This window comes from Rhizopus delemar, genomic scaffold (assembly GCF_000149305.1).
Source record: "Rhizopus delemar RA 99-880 supercont3.16 genomic scaffold, whole genome shotgun sequence".
NCBI classification, from domain to species: domain Eukaryota; kingdom Fungi; phylum Mucoromycota; class Mucoromycetes; order Mucorales; family Rhizopodaceae; genus Rhizopus; species Rhizopus delemar.
The window spans coordinates 411,023-434,512 of NW_027137842.1; the positions used below are offsets into that span (position 1 = coordinate 411,023).

The following is a 23,490-nucleotide window of genomic DNA, read 5'->3' on the forward strand; positions in this document are numbered from 1 at the left end:
AGCATAAATTTAGAATAAAAGGAAATCGCGAAAAAGACAAACGTTATCAATAACGCACATTCCTCAAGTTGTATTTCATCATCATTTCTTCTCGTTTCTTCTTTCTTATTGCAACTCTCGAGTTTAACACAAAAGACGCCAAAATTCAAATAGATTTGTCATGTTTGACAAGGCATAAGCTGTGGAATTTAAGGGCGCATTCAATATGACAAAGATCGATGACTTGTAGGGTGTTTAAATAACTTGTTACAAAGCAAGGAAATGATGTGAGAGTGTTGTCGGTTGATTTCAATAACATGATTAATAAAAGACATTAACCCATTTGATGATAATGAAAATAGCGAGACAAATGCAATCTATTAAAGAAAATGCATGACAACCACAAGACATGAGCTATTTAAAGGTTCTGTAGTGGATGAAAAAGGGCAAGTTTATAAATATTTTAAAAGAATATTGAAGCATAGAGATGAGTTATGACATCACAGCCTTGAATAATTGTTCAAGTTGGCTTAATTCTTGCGACTGGAAATAATTTAATGAACTTGGTGCTAGAATGTTGCCCTCATTTGATTGAATGACACGCCAAGTGTATGTTTCTTTTAATGCAGTATGACGCTGTACTTTAGTGAATTCTTGGTGATATTTAACATATTTACTGTTCAAGTCTCGGCTATAAATCTCTTTCCAAATGATTTGTGACAGTAACAGATTTGATTCATCCTTTACTTCATTCACTAACCTAAGCGCTATTGTCATATTCATTACATCTGATCCAAAATTATCCAACATCACTAATATCTTTATCACTTGTACTTTATCAAGACTTGTTTCATTCAACAGTTTTTCTATAGACTCCTTCAGCTCCTTTACATCTTCTTTTCTTGTTTTATCTTCAACAAGTATACTAGCACATTTGTTTAATATAAACATTGCTGCATTTTCATTAGCGGACATAAAATTCAAATGTTCTTTAAACGCCTCAATTATTTCCATTTGTATCGCTTCAAACTCAAGCTGAGCACTTAAACCTTGTAAAACATTTGGGTCTGCATAATTTGTTATCATCACACATACACATCTCAGGCTTGCTTCTTCAACTTACCAAACATGTCATCCTTCTCTTCTTTTGTCGCAACAAGCATCATGTTAGCCCAACTCAACATATCGCATCTTTTATAAACATTTGTTTCCCTTTCTAAGCACTCTTTGAGTCTAATCAGTGCTTTTACATAATTTTCTTGTAAAAGATAATATGTCCATGATATCTTGACAGGATTATTTTCAAAGAACTTGTCTACATAATCTGGTACATGTTTACTGAGCAATAATATCTTTTCATCTTCACCTATAATCATCCTCATCAGTTCAACATTTTTTCCCCTTTTTATCACCATTCTCTTTCTCTTGTTACCGTGGTCATTAAGCCAATTTAATAAAAGGGTAAAATAATCATAACCATAGGCTTGTATGAAATAAATATGTTTAGCTTGTACTTCTTCATCTGATAGTTGACTTGTTTGTAAAGCAGCTACAATCGCTGGTAAATCATCATATTTCTCAGCAAGTTCAATAGCCACTTGATATTGTTGACATGCACATAACTTTTGTATTATCACACTTTTAGTATTGGATAATTTATCTGCATAATTTTGGCGTACGTCTCCAACACTATCTCAACATCAACATTACTTTACCTCTCTTTACACTTTTGTTTATTCTTTGTTACCTTTTATAAATTTCTATAGATAAATGGTTTAATAACAAACTGCCTATCTCACACAAGTTATCTTTTAATGCTGCCATGGATTGGTTAGTAACATTATTCAATGACGATAAGCAAACATAATTTTGTGTCTTTTCAAATGCTTTCATTAACAAATCACTGGCACTCGCTACTATTTTTTTTTTTAAAAAAAAAGAGAGAGGGGGGTAAGAATGATACAAGCCAAAATGATTAGTTTTCTTACTCATCCAAAGATCACCAAAGTGATGGCTTATTTCATACAGTGGCAAATATTTTTCTTCGTAATTATAAGCTCTGTTTGCTAGACTCTGAAGATCATAATAAGTATAATCATTTTTTTTTCCCCTTATCTTTCTTACTAAAATCACTTTGTTGATCTTTTGTAAATAAAGCGCAGTTTCTTCAAGATTGAAATCAAATGCTTCAAATGTAGAAAAGAACTGTTCAATAAGTTGATTCACATCAAATGGCTATAAAAAGATAAATACTCGGGATCCTTTAAGACGTCTGTGTCTTGATCTTACATGGTCAATCAAAAAAGCTCGGATGAGATCACCGCTGTTTTCTTGTAAAACAGATTGAATGGCCGCAGAAAACTGCAGAGTAAAACTGTGATTTTCTACTAATGTTTCATAGAGTACGATAGTAAGATAATAATATTCAGTTGTTTTCAAAATCTTGAATCGTTCATTTTCGGTCATCTATTATCAACAGAATGAGTTTGTAAAGTTACTTCAATTAAAGAAAAGCTCTTTTTTTTTACAGAGTGAATTAGTCCATTATCAGTCAAAACAGACATGATTCTATTTGAAAATACATATCTACTTTCAATATAAAATCCTAATTCAAGTGATTTTGGTAGTAATTCACATCCTTTTAGTATATCATCTGTCAGTGAAAGCACGGCCTTGGAGATATCCTCTTGTTCGGTTCTAAGTGGAAATTGCAATGGTCCCTTTCATAAAAGCTGTTAGTTTTTTTTTATTAAATGCTTTAATCTAATTACTTGTTCAGGTACACCAAAGAAAACAGCCTGCTCTAATCTAGATTTAAAAATAAGTGTATCCCTTTCATTCTATGGTTGTAAAGTAAGTACAGCAAAAAGAAAGAGGGAGAGAGAGAGACTTACGGTATCATCTACAGCAACAGCATAGATGTTTCTAAATATTCCTTGTTAATAGCTGTTTACTTTTTAATGACTTTATTTACCCTTCTGCTGATGGCCTTCGTATCTTATTAGTGTCTACTTGAAATTCAATAATGCATTTTCGTGTAATCATCAATGCAGACGCTTCTACTGTCTGATTCACCTGAGTACACAATATATCATCATCATCTTGTTTAAGCACTACTCGCTCTTCAAATACAGAATTTTTATCCATCGACACTACAATCATCGTTCGATCAAAGGTAACAAATGCAAGTCCTTCTGAAATAAGTAGAGTGGGTGCCCTTTGGAGCGTATCTGGAATGACTGAATACGGTACAGAGGCTGTGTGTAGAATCCACAAGGGTGTGTTTTCTTTTAGAATTGATCCGCTATATGTAAATGAGATAACGGCATATTGTACGTAATTGCCCATTTCAGGTACTGAATAGGAAACGAGAACAGTAAACGTGTTGTTTCTAATTAAAAGAAAGGGTTCATAAGAGTAATAATGCTGCGTTCAAATAAAACTTACTCAGATAAGCAGATGTCCAACAAGTTGGCTTTGATATAATCTCTTGATACATGAGAAGGAATATGTCGAGATAAAGCTTCTTTTAAATGATGATGAATTGATATCACGGTCGACAGCTAAATAAATACAATTAGAGTAAATCATTCTTCTTCTCCAATTTGGTATACGTACCTTGATTTCATTTTGATCATTGATGTTCCAAACAGCCATATGCTCCGCATAGGCAATATAAGCATGATCTTGACTAAATCGAATCCTCAATATCTTGCCTTTACAAGGTAAACTAGATTTGACGACATTGGATCGACTTTCTACCGGGTTTGTGACAAACAGCATGTTACTCAAGAAAGCAGCAAGGTTCATTTGTTTGTAAAACGAGAAAACGGCCAACTTGTTTGCGTTATAATCAACCAAGTAAATATTTCCAAGACTCGATCCAAGGATCGCTCGCTGTCCCCGAATGGATTCCACAGCTGTGATCTGCTCTTGTTGTGAGAGTGATAATTTGTACTTTAGAAAAGAGGATGCACCGCTGTACTGTCTCCAATAGGTGATATGTCCTGATTTGCTTACTGCCAATATCCCTATTGTTTGAGTATCGCTGCTGACCATATTGACAATAGGTGGTTCTTGATTTTCTTCCATCGATAAATGAATCACTCTATCATTATCCTAAAATGAAGAAAAGCATAAGAATACGTTCAAGGAAGCCAGATTTTTCTTTTTTCAAACCTTTTTTTTGTAAAAATAAACATAGATGCTGTCTGGAGTCGCGATCGTGATACAGTTGAAAAGCTGACTTGAATGAACACGAACATCTTGGGACGAATCTATAAAAGATCTAGTTTATTACATGAAAGTATTAAAAAGAAATGGAAAAACATACACATATTGATCACATTTTCTAACGTAGAAGGAAGTTTGCCAATTCTCCTAATTCTATATGCGTTGGTCTGACTCAAGACTTCTGGATCAGCCCAAAAAGTTGGATAGCTTGTTGACGTGGTATCTGATGCTAAAATGTAATCATGTAGTTCTAACTTTGGTTTATCTGTTCTTTTGCGAAAGAAGGGTGATAGTTTGGAAATGCTGGATACTCTGCTGCTTGTTTTGGCTTTAGGCATGTTGTAATTATAATTTACTAAAACACACACACAAAAATAGTGGAAGAGAGAAGACAAAAAAAAAAAAAAAAAAAAAGTCGGAGATTTAATGTAATGCTGCTTGAAAGCAGTAAAGCATACTTTTTCATTTTTTTTACAAGCTTTATGTTTTAACAAGAGACTTTCAGTGTAAAATATGAACTACATTAGGTACAATAAAATTCTGTAAGAAATTTTGCTGGTTATTGCATTCATAAGCTTCTTAATATTGTACTAATGAATTGGTAAAGAACGCTGGCTCTTTTTTTATTCAATTATATCGCGTGAATAAGTGGTATCTGCTCAAGCTAAAGTAATACTCAATACACTAAGATAGTTGAATCATTATTAAAAGCACTGTAATTCTTACTCTAGTATAATACTCCGCATTCAGATGTCCATCAAGCATTGACCTGAACTGTCTTCATGCTATAAATTCGTATTCTTGATCTCATGCATAAAAATATTTTGCTTCTATTTATCGTAATAAATACGTTGTTTGTTACATTAGTAGCTTCAATTGAAAGAAAATTGAAACTTAGGATATGAACATGATTTGATGCTGTGATGTCTATATGAGATTGCTAAAGCGTTAACTATTGTCAGATTACTTCTCTTTACCAGCATCAACATGCTTTTATTCGGCTTAATGGACTGTGTAACTAACAAGCGAAACAGATATAACTTATGCTAGATTCAATCATCACGTAACTAGCGTTTATATCAAAAGATCTAACATTAAAAGATTAAATCAGGTACAAAGCTGTATTAAAAGCAATTACCGCAAATTTACCGGAAGTTTATCTAAAACGGCGAGTAAAATATCTTACAGCATCAAATTAAATTTGTACTTGAATACTGTCACTATAATTACCTGGTCAAAGTTGAATACTATATTAATACAAACGATATGGAAATTAGTGAACCAGTTTTCTGTACTCATCAATGTATGGATTCCACGGAAAAGTACAAGCTAATGTTGTTCAGAAAGAAAGTATTTTCCCGTAGTTTATGTAAAATTCCCATATTACAAAATACCATATGCGGTTACTCAAACGACAAGTTAAAATGAAATGTTGCCCTGTACACTTATTTTCCTAAAGAGTGTTAACTAAGTTTGTTTAGCAAATGCATTACAAGAAAACTATATGGCATATTCACAGTTCCAAAATAATAGTACCACTCTTATGCTTAATTGCAAATACTAATCTTTTTCTAATTAAGATTCAAGTCCAAATGTCACATATATTTTCTATTTGAAGAATAGTCAGACATTGTCATTTGCTCGAGTGAGTGTCATAAGAAGTAAAACCTATATACAATCAAGTAATATGAAAATGTAAAACAAAAACCTTTCTTTAGTAATAAATTTCTGTGTGCTTTATTAGGTACGACAGATACAGCTAGTCGGAATCGATCAAATTAGTAACCTATACACATACAACTCATTTTTTATGCAAGCAACTTAATTGACCCTTAACACATTACTATGTATATGCATATAGGATCTCAAATTATATATTCTTTTGTTATATATTGAAATATTTTTAACCAATAAATGTTGAGCTAAAGCAAGCATAGAGCAAATTCACACTGAAACCTGAGAGACTGCAAGAATCATGTAAAACTGGGTGATTACAAGGCGGACGACAGCATCGAGGTGTAACTCGAGCAGGATTCTTATACCTCTGAAGAAAAAAGTCGGCTCTAATACTTTCATAATAAGAAATAAGGATCCGTAGAATACTCACAGATGCAATGAATTTGGTAGTTTCTTATTTCAAAACTATCATTACACTTGTCTGTACGGACAATATAAACTGAATGTATCGTCCGGCATAAGAAATTTACTTTTGTTTGAACATCAAGTTTCATTTTATCAAATGTCTCACATTTAATTAGGTACACAAACGCTTGTACCTTAACCTAGCCTTTTAACACACAAAATGTTACACGCTTGTTTCGTGTACCTCCTTTCCGTTAAATAGATCCCTAGGTGCAACGTTAAATCTTTACAGCCTAATCTATATAAAAAGGAGGGAGAATTGAATAAAAGGAGAATATAAAGGGATCAAAAAAGATAAATTAAAATGTTAAAGTCACTCATTACATCCCTTTTGGCTGTCAATCTCTTTGCTCTTTCCACTGCTCAAGTGTGGTCATTGAAAAAAACCTATCAAGGCTCCACCTTCTTTGATGGTTTTGATTTCTTTACTGATGCGGATCCTACCCATGGCTTTGTCAAATATGTTGATCAAGCAACCGCTCAATCTGCCGGTTTAATCTCTACTCGAGGAGGTAAGGTAATCATGAGAGCCGATAACTCCACAGTCAGTCCCAATGGTCGACGCTCTGTCAGAATCACTTCTCGTCTGTCTTATACCAATTCTGCTTTGGTATTGCTTGACCTTGAGCATATGCCTGTTGGATGTGGTACTTGGCCAGCCTTTTGGATGTTTGGTCCCGACTGGCCAAATAATGGTGAAATTGATGTAAGCTTTTTTTATGTTTAAAATTTGCTAGAAACGCAATGGTTAATAATTTGCTTAAAGATTATTGAAAATGTAAACGAGGCTACTACAAATGAAATTCATTTGCATACAAAGCAAGGCTGTACCATGGCTGGTGTTTCTCGCAAGCAAACTGGAAGCATTTTAACTAACGACTGCTACGTCTATGCTCCTGGCCAAAGCTCAAACACCGGATGTGGTGTTTCGACTACAGATAAAAGAACTTATGGTAAAGGCTTGAATGCTATTAAAGGTGGTGTCTACGCTATGAGAATGACTGCAGGCACTGGTATACAAGTTTGGTTCTTCCCCCGAGGAAGTATTCCTTCCGACATCAGCAGTGGCAAAGTTAACCCCACCTCTTGGCCCACTCCTATTGCCGATTTTCCTTTCAAAACAGGCTTTTGTGATCTTACTTACTTTAGTAATATGAATGTTATCTTTGATTTGACCTTTTGTGGTGACTGGGCAGGTAGTGTTTATGGAAACTCTGGCTGCCCTTCAACTTGTACGGATTATGTTGCAAACAATCCACGTGCATTCTCCGATGCTTACTGGAGCATTAATTATCTCAAAGTGTATCAATAAATCAATTTTTCTGACTGTTATTTTATGGTATTATGTTTGCAATTAAAATTTCTTTGTTTATGATTCACTCATACTACTTGTCCATCTCTTTCATTTTATTAAAAGGTTGTCCTTGGAACAACAACTCGGGAGCAGACCATGCTTGATCTCTACATCATGTCATCTAAAATGGCCTATGGACCCAAGAGGATCGTACGAAGTGTGGCCAACCTGTAAGTGGTGTTTGCCTCGGTGTTGCTGGGCAAGATAGCTGGCCTTTTTTTTTTCTTTTAAACTGCAGAAGCTGCCCACTATTCCCTCGGATAGCTTTGATACCATCATTGAAACCGAACTCTGGAGCACTTACTATGACCCTTTTCTGTCCTGACTTGTGAGTGACCCTGACATGCTCGTACATTTGCGTTCGACAAATTCGCTGCCAAATGAAAAACGCGAGACTCGGCCGGATGCCGCTATCAGTGAAAAGCCCCATTTGGAATTCACGAGCAGCATTGGCTTTGGTGAAGCCAAGGTGAAACAACGATCTAGTGCCCGATACAGCCTTTGCATTGATAATCTGCGCCTGACTACCTTTTGTAAAAACACCATTGATGACAACAAGTTGGATGGAGCGATAGCGTTTCAAATTCATGGTAAGGAAGTCAAAAAGAAGGCGGGCATTATTGTGAGGTTGACAACCCCTTCTCGTTCCAGGTATGCACATCACTTTTTTCTTAATGTGATTGGTAGTCACTGGTTTGTACACTTTTGTTGAAATTAACCACCTACAATTTACGAATAGTGTGGAAAACTTGCCTTCCTTTTGCACCTGGTGAATGTCAAGAAGCTACTGGCTATCAACAATGTCTTTGGGCGCTACTGCCAGGAATTCGTCCAGCCTAAGAAAATCGAAGCCAGGTATGCCAAAATCTTGACGACATTGAATGACCTGATTGATGGAAAGCAAGGCAGCTCTCGTAGCTGCGTCCTGAATTATGGGCAATGAACATGCCTTTGTCATTTTCCTCTATCAATTTCCTTCTCCCCGATTCAATGATTTTTTTTATTTCCTTTGATTAAAAATAAATTGGATGAACTAAGAAAATGCACTCTTTTTTTTAAACAAAATCAAACAATGTACTATTGGACACTTTTAATTATGTGAACACTTGCTTTAAGTGCTTCATCACGTCGTCCAAGACGACTGAAGGGTTCGGATCAATGTACTCAAGAATAATTTTTTTATGTTCCTCATTGAGAATACATGGACGACCAGTTTTTCTCCGTTTCTCAAAGATATTATTAGGATCCGTCTCGTACTGTTCAGCCCTATTTTTTATGCTGTGCGAACGTGAGCTCCAAGCTGTTTTGCAGTAACAGCCGCGCTCAGACACTTCTCAAACAACAGCTTGAAGAACCTCACTTTGTCCTGATCAGGATAGCGTGTATAATTTCACGTCATTGATATTTCCCTCATAACAACATCATTACCGGGCTTAACTCCCGCTGTTTCCATCTACATTGTCTCTAACACTTTCTCGTTCTCCAGAGGCAGTTGGGCTAAATATTGTGTATGAGAGCTCAATGTTTCAAGATGAAACTGCTCCTCATCAACAATATAATCCACTAGTTCTGGCCTGCCGTACTCGTCGACGACAGAACCTTTTCCATTTCCACACAAGAATTGAATGTTCATTATTATATAATTTCTGGTGTAATTGTGAAAAAGAAGTAAAAAGAAGATGAATACTTGATGTGCGCTTATATATCCATATAGCCAAGGCGTGTACTACAAAATACTCTTGGTAACTAGCACATCCGATTTGTCAGCAAAGTCGAATTTACATTTCGTACAGCATGACTTTTGCTCTTGCCATCAGATGAATCCATTTTCACCTAGAGCGAATTTATCTTTCGTACTACATGAATTTTGTTCATTATCATTGGGTGTAGCTATTTTTCACTATAGGTGAATTTACTTCCTGGAGAGAGTGTTTTTTTATTTACAAGATAAATAACTGAGTTTTGATATACATATTTTTTTTTTTTACTTACAAAATTCTTCATTTCAAAAATGTCGAGTAATCCAGAAATGCAAGTATTATTATACAGCTCTTAAACTTCACACATTTCTTTTCCATTAGCTGACCTAATCTTTTCAATAGACAAAGTGTACCTATAGAGACTACAGTAATTCCACAACCACCAAATCCTATAAAACAAGTAAAATCTATTTTTCTTGTAAACGTTTAGATCTGATTTACGTGCACTATAGGAAGAAAACAATAGCTTTGTTCAGTATACACCGGAAAATATCATTGAAAAATTAGAACAACCAGCTGTTACTACTCCTAAAGTAAAGCAAGCAGACGATGCAGTTCCACCGAGAGCTTATTTGGATAAAACGGTAGTTCCAACTTTACTAGAAGGCATGAAGCTATTAGCTACAGAACGGTACTCTCTAGTTTTATAGAACCCGTCATTAGTTGTCAATACTTACTTTTTTTTTTCTAGCCCTTCAGATCCACTTGCTTACCTTGGTCATTTCCTACTAAGTAGATCAAGTGAAAAGCAGCAGTAGAAATGGCCCTATTTTTTGAACATCCGAACATAATTAAGCAAAAAAAAAAAAAATACAAACTGTGGGAGGATAAAAAATATTTTTCTTTTTCCTTGCATTTCTCTTTCTTGTTGACTGTGTACAAATATTATTTATTTATTCTTTTAATTCAATATTTCAAAACACAAGCAGAAGAAAATAAAATGGGATTTATCGAGAAAATTAAGTCAAGCGTTGAAATGTGGAGAATGGAAAAATATACAAAGCGTAGGTCAGTTCTTTCTCCTGACTTTGAGCAAAAAGGTACGCATTAGATTGCAGATATCTCAAGCAATGTTTGCTCAAGTCAGCTCTTTTCTTTTATTACAGACTTGGAATTCTACCGTCAGAATTATAAAGACGGTGTATATCTTCATCATCAGCAAGGTGCAAATAGAACAAATTCTTTTAGGAGAAAGACTTCTCTGCTACGAACAAAAAGCGAAAAAATCGTGCGCTCTTCAGAGATTTATAACAATTCATAATGTGTAATATACCTTTACTAATAAATACAATTTAGCCCTGAAGAAATAGATGAGAAATTCCTTTGTGCTACTTACAATCACTGCACATTATTTCAAAAATGATTAGTGCAGCTTTAAAATGCAGAGTTTTAAATTAACTTATTGCATTGTGTTACACAAACTTCTAACAAGTAATGTTACAGCCAATCAAAATCGATTTGAATTTTCAAAAATAGGAGTCATGTTTTTAGAAACTACATCGCTTGATACAGACACTGCTTTTTTTGTAGATACTTTTGTTTCCAATAATTTACAATAAACATGAGCACAATACACCTTTTTGAGAAATTACTGGCACACTTCAGGAAATAAAGTTACATAGAGTTCTTCAGATTTCACACTGCCCGAATTTTATTTTCACGAGTGCTTAAATTAGACGACACTCTTTTTTGCAAATAGATTTCTTACTTTTTACTTAAGTTTTACATACATTTAAAGCGTAAATGAGCGTACGTTTTTGTCTATGAAAAATGAGAAAGATGAAGTTGTGGATGAAAGTGGAAATGAGCAGTTCAAGATGAATATTGATACTGAAACATATCCTGTCGATTATATCACTGAATATGATGAATATTTGGCTTGTAAACCACCTAAAAAAACAAAAGGAAAACTTTGCAATGAAAAATGAAGCCTGCAGAGAAGTCCAATAAAAAAGATGAAAATGAAGTTTGTTCATACCGGAAACATGGTGATGCTGTCAAGGAACAACTATATTTCTTAGTTTACGAAAAAGTCATAACTCCAGGGCAAGCAGTAAAGCAGCTGGGAGTCAATAGGCGTACGGCTTACAATTGGGTTAAAAAGGGCTAGGAAAATACATGAGATATTCTAGAGCTAAGTAATGGAAAAAAGTGAGCTGTCCTTCGATTTTAAACGAAGAGCATAAAAAACACATTATCAGCTTTTATGATGACAACCCATTTGCTGTAGTTGACCAGGCCATGGATAGTCTAATAAGTGTATTTGCTGGCTTAAGGATAGGGAAGACAGTCGTTTATAACTTTATGACAAGTGAATGCAACATGACTTCTAAAAAAGCTCAAATACATTTGATTCAGAGAAACAGCCCTGACTACATTAAGCGAAAAGAATCTCTTTAAACAACTATATATTGCAACTGTCATAATTTTTAACAACTTAATAAAAGACTTAATGGAAGGCTTTTTTGGTACTCCTCTTTTCTTTAATAGTTACTTCATTTGATTGAGATGTTTGACCAGAAGATAAGCCTTCTGATACTGACACATTGGTTGCTTCTTTACCGTTGTTATTTTACTGTGCTCACATATGAAATAATGCATCTCCTTCGGCAATAAACAGGCTTCCGATGCCTCTTCGAACATATGGAAAACAGCAGTAGCATTTCTCTTATAAACGTGAGTCTGACTTTTGATCCAATTGGCATGATGAATAGCAATGTTGAAATATCAAGCATCAAATTACATTTCGCCTGCAAACTGGGATACTGGCTAAAGGTTCATTAGCATATTCAGGAGCACTTAATTTTATATACTCTTGTCAATAAAAGTATGTAAGGTAATTGATAAATCAAAAACATGCATAGAGATTTGACTGCTGTAATAGATGATTGTTTAAGAAATTTCATCGGCAGTGGTAGCGGTCGTTGTCATGTTAGTATAGGTAGAATCATTCTCCCGTTTCGCCAAACTTGTCAATGAATTACAACTTTTTATCTGCAAAATCTCCTCTAGGGAAAAGCATGATGTCGAAAGCCATAATTCAAAATTCCACAGCCATAAACTATGTTACGACATTTTTGGCCAATTGCAGAAATGACTATCCCATAAGAAACTTAGAGTGATGTGATGGAACACGTTCTGATGCGGTCCTAGAACCAGAATTTTTAGGCCATAATTTTCCACCTATAATTATGGTGATTAAACTCATCGTAGACCAACTTTTTATGAAGAGGGCAGTTAACTATTGTCTAAGAGCATTTGAGAGATACAATGTGGACCCAATCACCGTTATCATTTGTATTGACACTTTACATAGTTATGTTGTTGAACGCGTAAAGGTTAGTCATTTCCCTGGTGCATATGACTTCTCCTGCAATCTTTAGGGCTACAGATTGTATCTTCCTCTCCAAAAAAAGCTTTATTAAGTTAATATAAAAATACCCCTCAACCTACTGATTGTACTTGGATTGTTCATCACTAGTCATGCTCTTTCCGTTGTGGATGCTCCTTTTTCTGATGACTCTGTGATGCAACATCTATATACATTATAGACATGATTGTAAAACATGTTTCCATATAGGCCACTGTCGGTTGGTGTAGATTTGGTAATTGTGTAAGGACATTAAAAAATCAAAACTTGCTTGACTTGATCAAAGTTGCTGGAAGGATAATATACGAGTCGTAGACTCAAAATGATTTTGATGAGAATAAATATATGATATAGTAAAAGTTATTCTCTTTCTTTAGATTCTATCTATAGAAAAATGTCTAATAATAAACGTGTACGCCTTTCTATTTCTCAAAAAATTCAGCTTTTGGATCAAAATGCTACTGGCCAGCTTAATCAAACAGAATTAGGTGAATGGGCTATGAAGAAATTCAATTTAGATCAACCACTTGCCTAACAGACTATATCAAATATTCTCAACAATGCTGAAACGTTATATAGTAATACTAATGTTGTCAATAATGGCAAAAGTCTAAAAACAACACGCTATCCTCAACTTGATGATGAAGTAGTAAAGCTTGTTGCAGACATGAACAATAACAATCTGCCAGTCAATCGAGACTCAATCCTTCGATATGTAAGACCTATTGCTTGAGTAAAGTATAGAATCCTTGAAAATGAAATTTCATTTTCTTCTGGATGGCTCACCAAACTTTTTAAGCGAATTGAAGTAAAATACAGGTCAATGCATGGTGAAAGTGCCTCAGTAGATATCACTTCTGAAAACATCCAGAACGAATTGAGGAAGATAGAAGAATTTCTTGAGTTATATGATCCTATAGATATCATGAATTTTGATGAAACAGGTTTACATTAACAGCAACCACCGAGAAGAACCATATGTTCCGAGTCGCTTGGTGACCTAAAAAAAGTAAAACCTGTCTGACAGTTGGATTGCTCTATAATTCGGATGGGACTTACAAATGGCACCTATTTGTTATCGGACAACACAAGAGCCCCAAATGTTTTAAAGCAAGAACTAATTTGTTATCCATGAATGCAATTGGAAAAAAACATGAAATTGAATACCATTATTCTACTAATGCTTGGATGACAACATAATTGAAAAAGTTAAATGTTGCTTTTGGAAGACAGAATCAGAAAATTGCTCTTCTTTTGGATAATGCGTCCATTCATAAAATAAGAATTCCTCTCAACAACATTAAATTGATATTTCTCCTAGAAAACACGACTAGCAAGCTACAGACTCATGATGCAGGTAGCCTATTATTTGTTGATAAAATTCTATATAAACTGCCTTTTTGTTTTACAGTTTTCTCAGTAATATTTTGTATACACAGGAATTGTTGACAACTTTAAGGCATACTTCCGAGCCCAGCAGCACGACCGTGCTTTATGTCTGTATATCAGTAAAAAGTTGGATAATCCGAATGTTTACAAAATGGATCAAGCTCAGGCTATGTTTTCTCTAGCTAATGAATGGCTTAAAGTAAAACCAGAAACAACAAAAGGAATGCTCCCAGATCTCCGCAGGAACTTTGACAACAAAGTTACTGATTTTAGCCAGTTGAACCTTGAAGCAGATGAAAGCGAGATGATAGTATGTTATACAACAAGCACTACTAATAATGAAGAAACGGCAGAAGGCAACATAGATAAAGCAGAAGAAAATGATAATACAGAGCAAGGTGAGCAGCGTGTCGATATAGTAGAGTGTAAGAAGCGGTTGAGAGAAGCCTATGAAACCATTCTCATGTACAAAGTTCTTTTGGACGATCTTGACCGTAAATTACATCGCCGAATTCGAATGAGATTGGCTGATTCTTGTGCTGAATTAAATAAGTCAAAAGAGCAAACAGATCTTGGATCTTATTTTATAAAGTAAAAAATTTATTGTTAGAATGCTCCAAAAAACTATCACTTATAAAAAATTCTCTATTTAGTGGTAAAAAATATTTGCGTTGCACCCTAAAATAGAATAGTGGTATAGTGGTATTTATGCTGGGGACCTATGGCGTTCTTTAGGTATACACCAATAAATAGAAAATACCCTTAAATAGAGCGACTACTGTATAGTCTTTGCTCCTTTCACTTAGTCTGTCGTATCGTTCCTGAGTTTGTACAGAACCATGAAAGAACTCACTTTGTTGAAAATATTGTTCCATCATTACTAGCTTTGGCAAAAATTACTGGATTCATTGAATTCAAATGGTAGGAAAAAAAGGGAGATAGAGAGGAATGTAACCTTTGTATTGGTGTTTTTTTCTGTAGGTGTGAAGCCCCATTTATATCCTCAAAACGCCTGAATCTGAAGGGCTATGATTATGATTATCGCTCTGCCTCTTCTAACAAGCTTGGTATTTTAAAAACTCAAAATAATATGGAACTAATAATTGCGGAAGTGTCAAGGTAGTACTATCAAATCCAACCTAAAGTATCTTCATTCTTACTAATGCATATTATAGCGGCACTATGAAAGAAAATACAACGTACACCATTGAAGACGCCCTAAAAATCCTTGAATGCAGTATATCTGCCTTGAGAAAGGAAGTCACTTATTATAAAAATGCCTCTTTAAAAACATTTAAAAAGCTTAAAATTTATTCGTTGCAAGTAATCAAGACTCAAGTTACTCTGAGTGAGATGTCTCTGTTTAACAAAACCCACTGGAAATTCATTGAAAAAATGGTTGCTAAACTACCAACAAACTGGAATGACCAACTTTGCTTTGTTCAGTATCTTGAACTTTTAGCAACGTTGTTCGTATGTATACTGCTACCGCAAACATAGATATTTCTGAGAGTTCTAACTTTTTTTTTTCATAGGATAGCATTCTTACTACACAGCAGATACAAAAACAATCAGTAAAAGAAAATCTTGGACTCGTTGAATTTAGTGGGCCGTCTGTCGAATCAATTATCCAAGAATCACATGTCATTTAGTTTTATTTTTATGTATCTCTATCACTCTAGTATGATACAGACTCCAAGGGACACTATTTTCATTTCCTTAAAATGCTTAGGGTGTTACAACTGCATTTGTTTGATTATTCGGCCCATATTAGTATGAAACAGTAGCATGATTTGATGTAGATCGGTCTTGATATAAAGATAATAATAGCTTGATATGGGCTTTAACAGTGATATAATGAAGATATTTGGCTTCAAGGGACTTGACTTGTTCTTGATGTTTAGTAAAATAGTAATAATAATAAAAGAGATTTGCTTTGAATGATATTTATTTAAAATAATCAAAAGTAAAGTGCGTCAGAAGTAAGTTTTTCAAAAGTAAGTGAATTAATGGTTCTTATAGTTTTTATGAATTTTATAACATGCTTTAGATTTAAAGCATGCCTTAATTTTAATACACCCTTTAATTTTTGTACCTTGCATTAATTTTTATGTATCTTCGGGTCAAAAGTCAAAGTCTACAGTATTGTAACTTGTTAGTACTTGGGATTTGGTTTGTATTAAAGTGATGTATATTTGTTTAGTTTGAGGTTTGAAGCCTTGAATGACTTGAGTTTAGTTAAATTGATTGAACGTTTAATAGTTCTTTTGATATAGTAATTTGGTTTTGAATAGTGACCACCAGATCTTTATAGATCAATAAGGTTAAGAGTAAGATTGTTTTATAAAAGATTAAAATAAAAGGGATCTTTCTTGATTCGTGATAACTCGGGTATCAGATCAGAAAGAATAAGTAAAAATAAAAAGAAAAGAAAAGGTAATTGTGACCCAATAAGAAAAGATTGCTTTTTTAAGCGCAAGAAGATTTGATTTATTGTATTTATTGGATATTCTTTATTTTGTTTAAATATTCATCTTATTTATATAAAAATTGGCGTGGCTTATTGTTTGTATTGTTTGCAATCTTTGTCGACTGACATCAATGTTGCTGGACATCAAAAATTGTTCTTGTGATCAGCATTGTTCTCCAAATCCAAAATTTCATCATTTATGCTACACTACAGTATTAATACTGATAAAATTCAAAAACAAGACTTGTGGAACGCAGCCTTCAAGAAATACTTGTCAAATCCTAAAGATCCCAACTGTAGCTCAATATTCGAGGATTTATCCACTCTTAGATTATCCAAGTATTACATCTTACACTATCATGACAAGTTTACAATCTATGATTTTTTTGCTACAGTCATTCGGTTCATTTGGAAAGTCCACTGGCAACAATTCTTTGAACAGACTCCTGTCGTGGATGAGATTGTCCTCAATCAAATCCAGAAGGAGCTATTGAAACTATCTGCTTACAATTCTCTATGCTAATTTCTTTTGTATTTTCGCGACAAGTCACTGTTTAATACACTTGTATCGCTCTTAATCTTTATACTCTTTGATGAGTTTTAATAAACATTAAAATTTTCATCCATAAAAAAAAAAAAAAAATTAATACTGATGCAACTTTAACGTTTTTGTTGTAATGGCCTTAAGAGTTTAGAAGTAAATTTGACTTTTCTTTAGAGTTTAAAAGAATTTGAGATCAAAGATTTGTGTTTAAATGAATAAATTTGGTTTGCTTGTAGTAAGTGACCACCAGATCTTGTATTGTAGATCAAACAGTAAAAGGTAATAAAGAGTTTTCTTGATAAGAGAATATAAAAGTGATACGATGAAGATAATTTGACTTCAAAGGACTTGACTTGCTTGAGTTATAAAATAAAAATAAAGAGTTTTGATAAAGAGGAACTCGATGTTTATTTGAATAAAAGATATTTTTTAAAAGTGAAGTTCAGTCAAATTATAAGAGGGGATATTTATATGATTATTATATTTTTTTTTTTTGTTTATCTTTAGGGACTGAGGTCCCTCCTTCGACTGAGTCCCTCCTAGGACTGAGTCCTTTCTTCAGCAAAAGTTACACCAACTGCGTCACACTGATAAATCCTTCGCTACAACATCCTGCCGACTCAAATTAAAAAAAATAACAAAATGAAATTAACATTTACTTTGCATGTTTTTAAAGCATTCATCAGAAGGAAGGCTGCAGTAGTATAATCCCCACCACAATGAAGTGTAAGACATTGATATTATGCAATTCATCATGTAAACATCCTACTTTAAAAACGGCGCTTGTATTGAATGAACGACATGGTAATGTCGTTCACCGCCTGCAAAGTTGGAAAGAACATTCGGTCTTTAAATTTTTTGTCAAAAGAGTAGTAAATGTTATCGTAAAAAGTCACGTGATTTGTCCGGGCCGGATGTTCTGTTTGTGACTGCTTGCAAAGTCTGCTGAAACGTCAGACTGGTAAAAATTGCAGTAATTTTTGAGCTAGCTAAATTTTTATGTCATTTCCGCCCAAGTGAGGTCAATTAAAATGAATAGAAGCTAAAACGCCTTTAGATGATCAGGGTAAAAAAGATTAGGGAGAAAGAAAGAAGAAAACAAGCCAGTATCACCAGCGAGAGGAAGAGGGTAACCAATCGAGGAACCATTGTCAAAAAAAATTGTCCAATTGACAGTGGAACGACTGTAGTGATATTAAAAAAAGTATAATTGGAGTTTAATGCAAACTTTATAACGAAAAACTAGGAAAGTGTATCAATGTTGTATGAATAAACCTGTCTGCAAACTGATGTTACTCAAAACCAAATGCTGCAGAACTATCAAGAAAAGCTGTAGCATATTTAGAATTTTTTATCTGTTGGTATGGTTTTCTTTGAGTCTATATCTATTTATTGAAGATAATTTGAAGAATAATTACTCAGCTGTTTAGTTTCTGTCTCGATCACTTTAACAATAGCCTAAGCTCTTTTTAAAGGGTGTTGGACACTGATTGTCTCATACTAGCAAAATTGCTTCTTTTAACGCATGTTCAAAGTTTATATTGGTATGAAGTTGAAGCAATGTCAAATGTATATTTATTAAATAATAAATCATTTATTTTTCTATTTCTGGTTCGTTGCCTTAATAGTTCTTCCACTCCTGAGGAGCATCCTATTTCGAAAGTCAAGCATTGTAACCAGGTGTCCTGAGCTTGACAATGAGAGGATCATTTGGAAGGTGTTTATTGAGGATAGGGCTGTTTTGGAACCCATTTGGGGATCAGGGAGGAAAAACTGGACATTGTTTTTGCTGCAGTGGCATTTTTTAACTGTGTATGTATAAGAATTATATCAATTGAATACAAAACAGCCACTTATATATATCTATATACTAATGCTGAAACTGAATGAAGATAAAGAGTAGGATTTTGTTTTATTTATAATAAATTAATAAAGATAACTTTGTAAACTTAAATAGTAACAGAATATATTTGGAATGATGTAGAAGGAGAATTCTGCAAGACTACTTTTTCATTAATAGCTAAATGGCTATCGGTTCCCACATCACGAATTAAATAGCCATCTTTGGTTCTTTCAAAATACCATGATGTACCTTTGCATTCTCCAACGGTTATTGCACTACCCCAGACATTAAGACAAAGCTCAGGATCATGAACAGACTGAAGCTTGTATTGGTTAGCAGTACCAGTCAGAATCAACTGAAAGAGGGCCTGCGGGTTCAAATGACTAGCGTCCTTTGTTTTACTATTGTGAATAACCTTTTTTGCACTGCCATGTGTCACTTTCTTTGCTACAATGGACTTTTTGTCATCAGAAAGCTGGAGGATAGTATCAGCTGTTTGAAAGGAGAGTTTACGACCTTCTGTAACAGCACCACGGACACGACGAGCACCTGACTCAACCACTGGAAAGACTTGTTTGCCATAAGGAGGCTTTGTCTTAGGAGCAGTGATGATGATTTCACACATCTCAGTGGGTGACCATTTACCAAGAACCTGAGCTGGCTTGGCTACTGGATTAAATTTGGGGATGGAATAATCGGGATGATCAAAGTCAAAGGCACCAACGAGATTTGAGGATGTCTTGCGAGAAAATTTGGAGAGGTGAACAGCAGGAGCCAAGTAGTTGCCTTGCTCATCCTTGCCAACCCATTCCTCCATGAAACGAAGGGTTGATCTGTGATCTGATGTTTCACTAAACACATTTCCTCCACGAGTCCATGGAGAGATGATGACCATTGGGACACGAGGGCCGTAGCCGATGGGCGCCTTTCCTCCAGAAAATTTGTCTGTTGCCCAATCTTCTTGAGGCTCTTGAGGTGGAATGACATGGTCAAAATAACCTCCGGACTCGTCATAATTGATGAATAACGCAGTCTCATTCCAATTTTTACCATTCATCACTGCATTTACAACTTGCTGTTGCAACCAAGAGCCCGCTAAGGGTGTGTTGGTAGGGTGTTCAGAGAGCTCCATAGGGCCCACAATGATGCTGAATTGAGGGAGCGTACCTTTAGCAGCTGCTTCATAAAATGCATTTAAACCAAGAAAACCAAGACCTTTGGATCTTTCCGGACCATCAGGGAGATCTTGCCAATATTTAAACCAAGCTAGAGCGTTGTCATCGAAATTATCCTTATCTTGATATACTTGCCAAGTGATGTTTGCCTTTGTAAGTGCTTCAGGATAGGTAGACCATCCCAAGGGAGTAGATTGAGTGTTGTCCTCTAAGACCATATCATTTGGATCACCTCTATTTGTTCCAGACATCCAGACAGCACGATTGGGGTCTGTTGATCCAGTAACAGACTGGAAATACATATCAGCAATCGTAAATTCATCAGCAAGCGCATAAAGAAAAGGAATCTGGGTTCGATTGAGATAGCCCATGGAGGCTGGAGAATTTCCATCGGGCCAATTGTTATTTCTGTAACCATTTAATGCTTTGTGATTAGCCTCCCAGCCATTGGAACCGCCAGCTGTACAACCTGCACGAGCACCTTTGAGTTGATAAGGTAAGAGATACTTTGTACTGTTCTTGATATCAGGACTAGCAGAGCAAGGTTGGTAGAATAAACTGAGACCATTATCTTGAATACCAACATTAGGATCTTGAAATCCTCGAACACCATACATTGTACCATAGTACATATCAAATGAACGGTTTTCCTGATGAGCATAGTAAGCAGAATTAGTTCAAGACGCTATACAAAATCTACTCTACTTACCTGCATAAAGTAGACAACATGCTTGATTTTTTCAAGACCAGGAAGACGCAGAGCACTTTTAGTCTTTGGAGTGTGAGGTGCTGCATTACTAAACGAAATAGCACAGAAAAGTGAAGCAAGAGTGATAGATATCAAATTCATAGTATGAGCTAATAAATACAAGAAAGAATATGATTTCAACACTTTCTGTCTTGTACACTATTTATACTCATCTTGAATTTTTCTTTCATCTATTTTGTGTTGCTGCACGTTGCCAGGTATACTACCATTACTTTAGATGCTTATTGATTCACCAGTTATTGTCTTTTTTGTGAAAGGTAGGATGAATATAGCTTTAATCATAAAAATACCTTACTTTAGTCAACGTGAATAATGATGATTTATGATTGGCTGTCTTTTTTTGTGTTCATTGTCAAATGTCTTTTTATAACATGAATTTGCAAGTTATTTCATTTAATGTATTTATTTACTTCTACTTTTTGATTATACCAGCTATCTTTTTAATATATTTACTATATCACTTTCTTATTCTTATCTGTTTTCTATTCTGTTTAGTGAGCTATTGTTGTAATCCCACGTGTAGTAATGCAAAGATAGCTTTTAAACAGAGTGTATTTAATGAATCAAGCTTATTGGAGAAGGTAATTTAAAGTTATTATCAATTATAGTGTAACCTACTCTATTTGTATAATATTAAACCAAAAAAGCATAAATCATTAAAAATGGGTAGTTCTGATGTGTCTCAAACATGCGTAAAAATGAGGGTTTCCATTTGTCTAAAGGAGGGTATCTTGATAATTGCTCTTAATCACCTTGTGTCATCTTTGTCTTTCTTTTTTTTTTTTAAAGATATATTCATTCATTTTTTTCTTTTCTTTTCTTTTCTTTTCTTTTTTTTTATCTAAACTTATAATCATGAATGAACAAGAATATCAATTACTGCCCAAAAACAGTCTTTCCAATGAAAAAGTTCGAGATAGATTTGATGAAGAATCCATGATAGGATCCTCATCATCCGATGATGATTCAGTGAGGACTCGAATTCCACACAGACAAGATCTAAAGGGTGTCAAGGAACATATTGAAGAGCACTTTGATAGACCAGAGCTAATAAAAGACTGTATCTTGGGCTTATCGGATGGCTTGACTGTTCCTTTTGCGCTTGCTGCTGGTCTTTCAAGCTTGGGTGATAGTAAAATTGTTCTTTTTGGTGGATTAGCAGGTAATTGTTTCAAAGTTAATTATGAAAATAAAACTCATGTAATTCTTAATAGAGCTGGTCTCGGGTGCTATTTCTATGGGATTAGGAGGTTATTTAGCTGCTAAATCAGAAGCAGACCATTACAAGACAGAAAGAGAGCGAGAAGGTATAATTGATAATAAATATTTTAGCCATATTTGGAATATTCATTTTTTATGTAGCACGAGAGGTAGAATTATACCCAGAAGAGGAAGAGGAAGAAATAATTGAGTTATTTGAACCTTATGGACTCGATCGTGAATCGATGGAACCAATGATGATCAGATTTAGACAAAATAGTGAAAAGTTTATCGATTTCATGATGAGATTCGAGTTAAACTTGGAATTACCAGATCCTAATAGAAGTTGGGTAAGAAAGAATAGGCCGTCATTTTCCTAGATACTGATTAGTCTTCATTAGATATCTGCTTTAACAATTGGATCTTCATATTTTATTGGTGGAGTAATTCCTCTTCTACCCTATGTATTTATTCAGAATACTTATGACGCATTGTATACCTCGTGTTTGGTCACATCACTGACCCTGTTTTGCTTCGGTTATCTAAAAAGCATTTATTTAAGACCAAAGCAAGCATTCATAGGAGCTATACAAACATTAGCCATCGGAGCAGTCGCAGCAGCATTCAGTTACGGAATTGTCGCTTTAGTAGATAATAGCAATAATGATGAGTAAACTTTTACTCTTTACTTTCTTGTTTTTTTTTTCTGTTGTGGATCATCTGTAGCATCACTTTCTCATACACTTTACCAATAAACAAAAAATCAAAAAATGTCTTGGCAGGATGCTAAATTGAATACCCGATCCATCAAAGTGTTTATGTGTTACATACCTGTTTAAATGAAAAGGGTGCACTGTAAAGCACTTCCCTCTCTCTCTTCTTTTTATTTATTGTTTTATTCATTATTGAATGTCATCTAAAAGAGGCTGGGTAGCACTAATACTTTTTGTATTGGTTTTAAAAGCTGCCTTAGCACATAATTTATTTTATATTGATCACGATAAAGCATCTCTAAATAGTTGTAAAGGAAAGCATAAAAAATCAATATCAGCTGCAGTGATTTCCACAAGCAGTTCACCCACAACCAGTTATAACATAACGTTTGATTTAAACTGTACTGCTGATGCAACCGAATGCGCAGGCGTCAGGGCGACGTTTGAAAAGGCAACAGAGATCATTTCATCCGTTTTTCAATTCAAGAGTTCATTATTAATCAATGCATCCTATAACCCTTTTTGCTCTTTTTCGAAAGATTGCAGTAA

The 23,490-nt window shown here is 34.6% G+C and overlaps 9 protein-coding genes across 9 annotated transcripts; 6 read left to right on the forward strand and 3 right to left on the reverse strand.

Annotated features, from left to right (window-relative positions):
- Window positions 1-471: 471 nt before the first annotated feature.
- Window positions 472-4,550, reverse strand: RO3G_15438 (uncharacterized protein; the record flags this gene model as incomplete). The annotated part of the gene is made up of 17 exons (XM_067670022.1): window positions 472-670; window positions 740-1,046; window positions 1,103-1,345; window positions 1,412-1,668; window positions 1,727-1,739; window positions 1,968-2,052; window positions 2,104-2,214; window positions 2,269-2,445; window positions 2,508-2,699; window positions 2,751-2,819; window positions 2,874-2,904; window positions 2,954-3,370; window positions 3,427-3,542; window positions 3,598-3,936; window positions 4,000-4,098; window positions 4,159-4,256; window positions 4,313-4,550. The coding sequence occupies 17 exons, from the start codon at window positions 4,548-4,550 to the stop codon at window positions 472-474; spliced, it is 2,991 nt and encodes a 996-aa protein (XP_067526123.1).
- Window positions 4,551-6,658: 2,108 nt separating this feature from the next.
- On the forward strand, window positions 6,659-7,666 carry RO3G_15439 (uncharacterized protein; the record flags this gene model as incomplete). Its single annotated transcript, XM_067670023.1, has 2 exons — window positions 6,659-7,060; window positions 7,121-7,666. 2 exons carry the CDS (start codon window positions 6,659-6,661, stop codon window positions 7,664-7,666), a joined length of 948 nt encoding a protein of 315 aa, XP_067526124.1.
- Window positions 7,667-8,051: 385 nt separating this feature from the next.
- Window positions 8,052-8,548, forward strand: RO3G_15440 (uncharacterized protein; the record flags this gene model as incomplete). The annotated part of the gene is made up of 2 exons (XM_067670024.1): window positions 8,052-8,298; window positions 8,448-8,548. The coding sequence occupies 2 exons, from the start codon at window positions 8,052-8,054 to the stop codon at window positions 8,546-8,548; spliced, it is 348 nt and encodes a 115-aa protein (XP_067526125.1).
- Window positions 8,549-9,064: 516 nt separating this feature from the next.
- Window positions 9,065-9,341, reverse strand: RO3G_15441 (uncharacterized protein; the record flags this gene model as incomplete). Its single annotated transcript, XM_067670025.1, has 2 exons — window positions 9,065-9,074; window positions 9,166-9,341. 2 exons carry the CDS (start codon window positions 9,339-9,341, stop codon window positions 9,065-9,067), a joined length of 186 nt encoding a protein of 61 aa, XP_067526126.1.
- A 378-nt stretch (window positions 9,342-9,719) lies between these two features.
- RO3G_15442 (uncharacterized protein) lies at window positions 9,720-10,204 on the forward strand (the record flags this gene model as incomplete). The annotated part of the gene is made up of 3 exons (XM_067670026.1): window positions 9,720-9,743; window positions 9,921-10,001; window positions 10,160-10,204. 3 exons carry the CDS (start codon window positions 9,720-9,722, stop codon window positions 10,202-10,204), a joined length of 150 nt encoding a protein of 49 aa, XP_067526127.1.
- A 3,028-nt stretch (window positions 10,205-13,232) lies between these two features.
- RO3G_15443 (uncharacterized protein) lies at window positions 13,233-13,373 on the forward strand (the record flags this gene model as incomplete). Its single annotated transcript, XM_067670027.1, has 1 exon — window positions 13,233-13,373. One exon carries the CDS (start codon window positions 13,233-13,235, stop codon window positions 13,371-13,373), a length of 141 nt encoding a protein of 46 aa, XP_067526128.1.
- Window positions 13,374-14,378: 1,005 nt separating this feature from the next.
- On the forward strand, window positions 14,379-15,879 carry RO3G_15444 (uncharacterized protein; the record flags this gene model as incomplete). The annotated part of the gene is made up of 5 exons (XM_067670028.1): window positions 14,379-14,818; window positions 15,014-15,148; window positions 15,209-15,346; window positions 15,403-15,700; window positions 15,763-15,879. The coding sequence occupies 5 exons, from the start codon at window positions 14,379-14,381 to the stop codon at window positions 15,877-15,879; spliced, it is 1,128 nt and encodes a 375-aa protein (XP_067526129.1).
- A 3,311-nt stretch (window positions 15,880-19,190) lies between these two features.
- Window positions 19,191-21,180, reverse strand: RO3G_15445 (uncharacterized protein; the record flags this gene model as incomplete). The annotated part of the gene is made up of 3 exons (XM_067670029.1): window positions 19,191-20,909; window positions 20,969-21,117; window positions 21,177-21,180. The coding sequence occupies 3 exons, from the start codon at window positions 21,178-21,180 to the stop codon at window positions 19,191-19,193; spliced, it is 1,872 nt and encodes a 623-aa protein (XP_067526130.1).
- Window positions 21,181-21,883: 703 nt separating this feature from the next.
- On the forward strand, window positions 21,884-22,902 carry RO3G_15446 (uncharacterized protein; the record flags this gene model as incomplete). The annotated part of the gene is made up of 4 exons (XM_067670030.1): window positions 21,884-22,190; window positions 22,243-22,335; window positions 22,391-22,578; window positions 22,630-22,902. 4 exons carry the CDS (start codon window positions 21,884-21,886, stop codon window positions 22,900-22,902), a joined length of 861 nt encoding a protein of 286 aa, XP_067526131.1.
- Window positions 22,903-23,490: the final 588 nt, after the last annotated feature.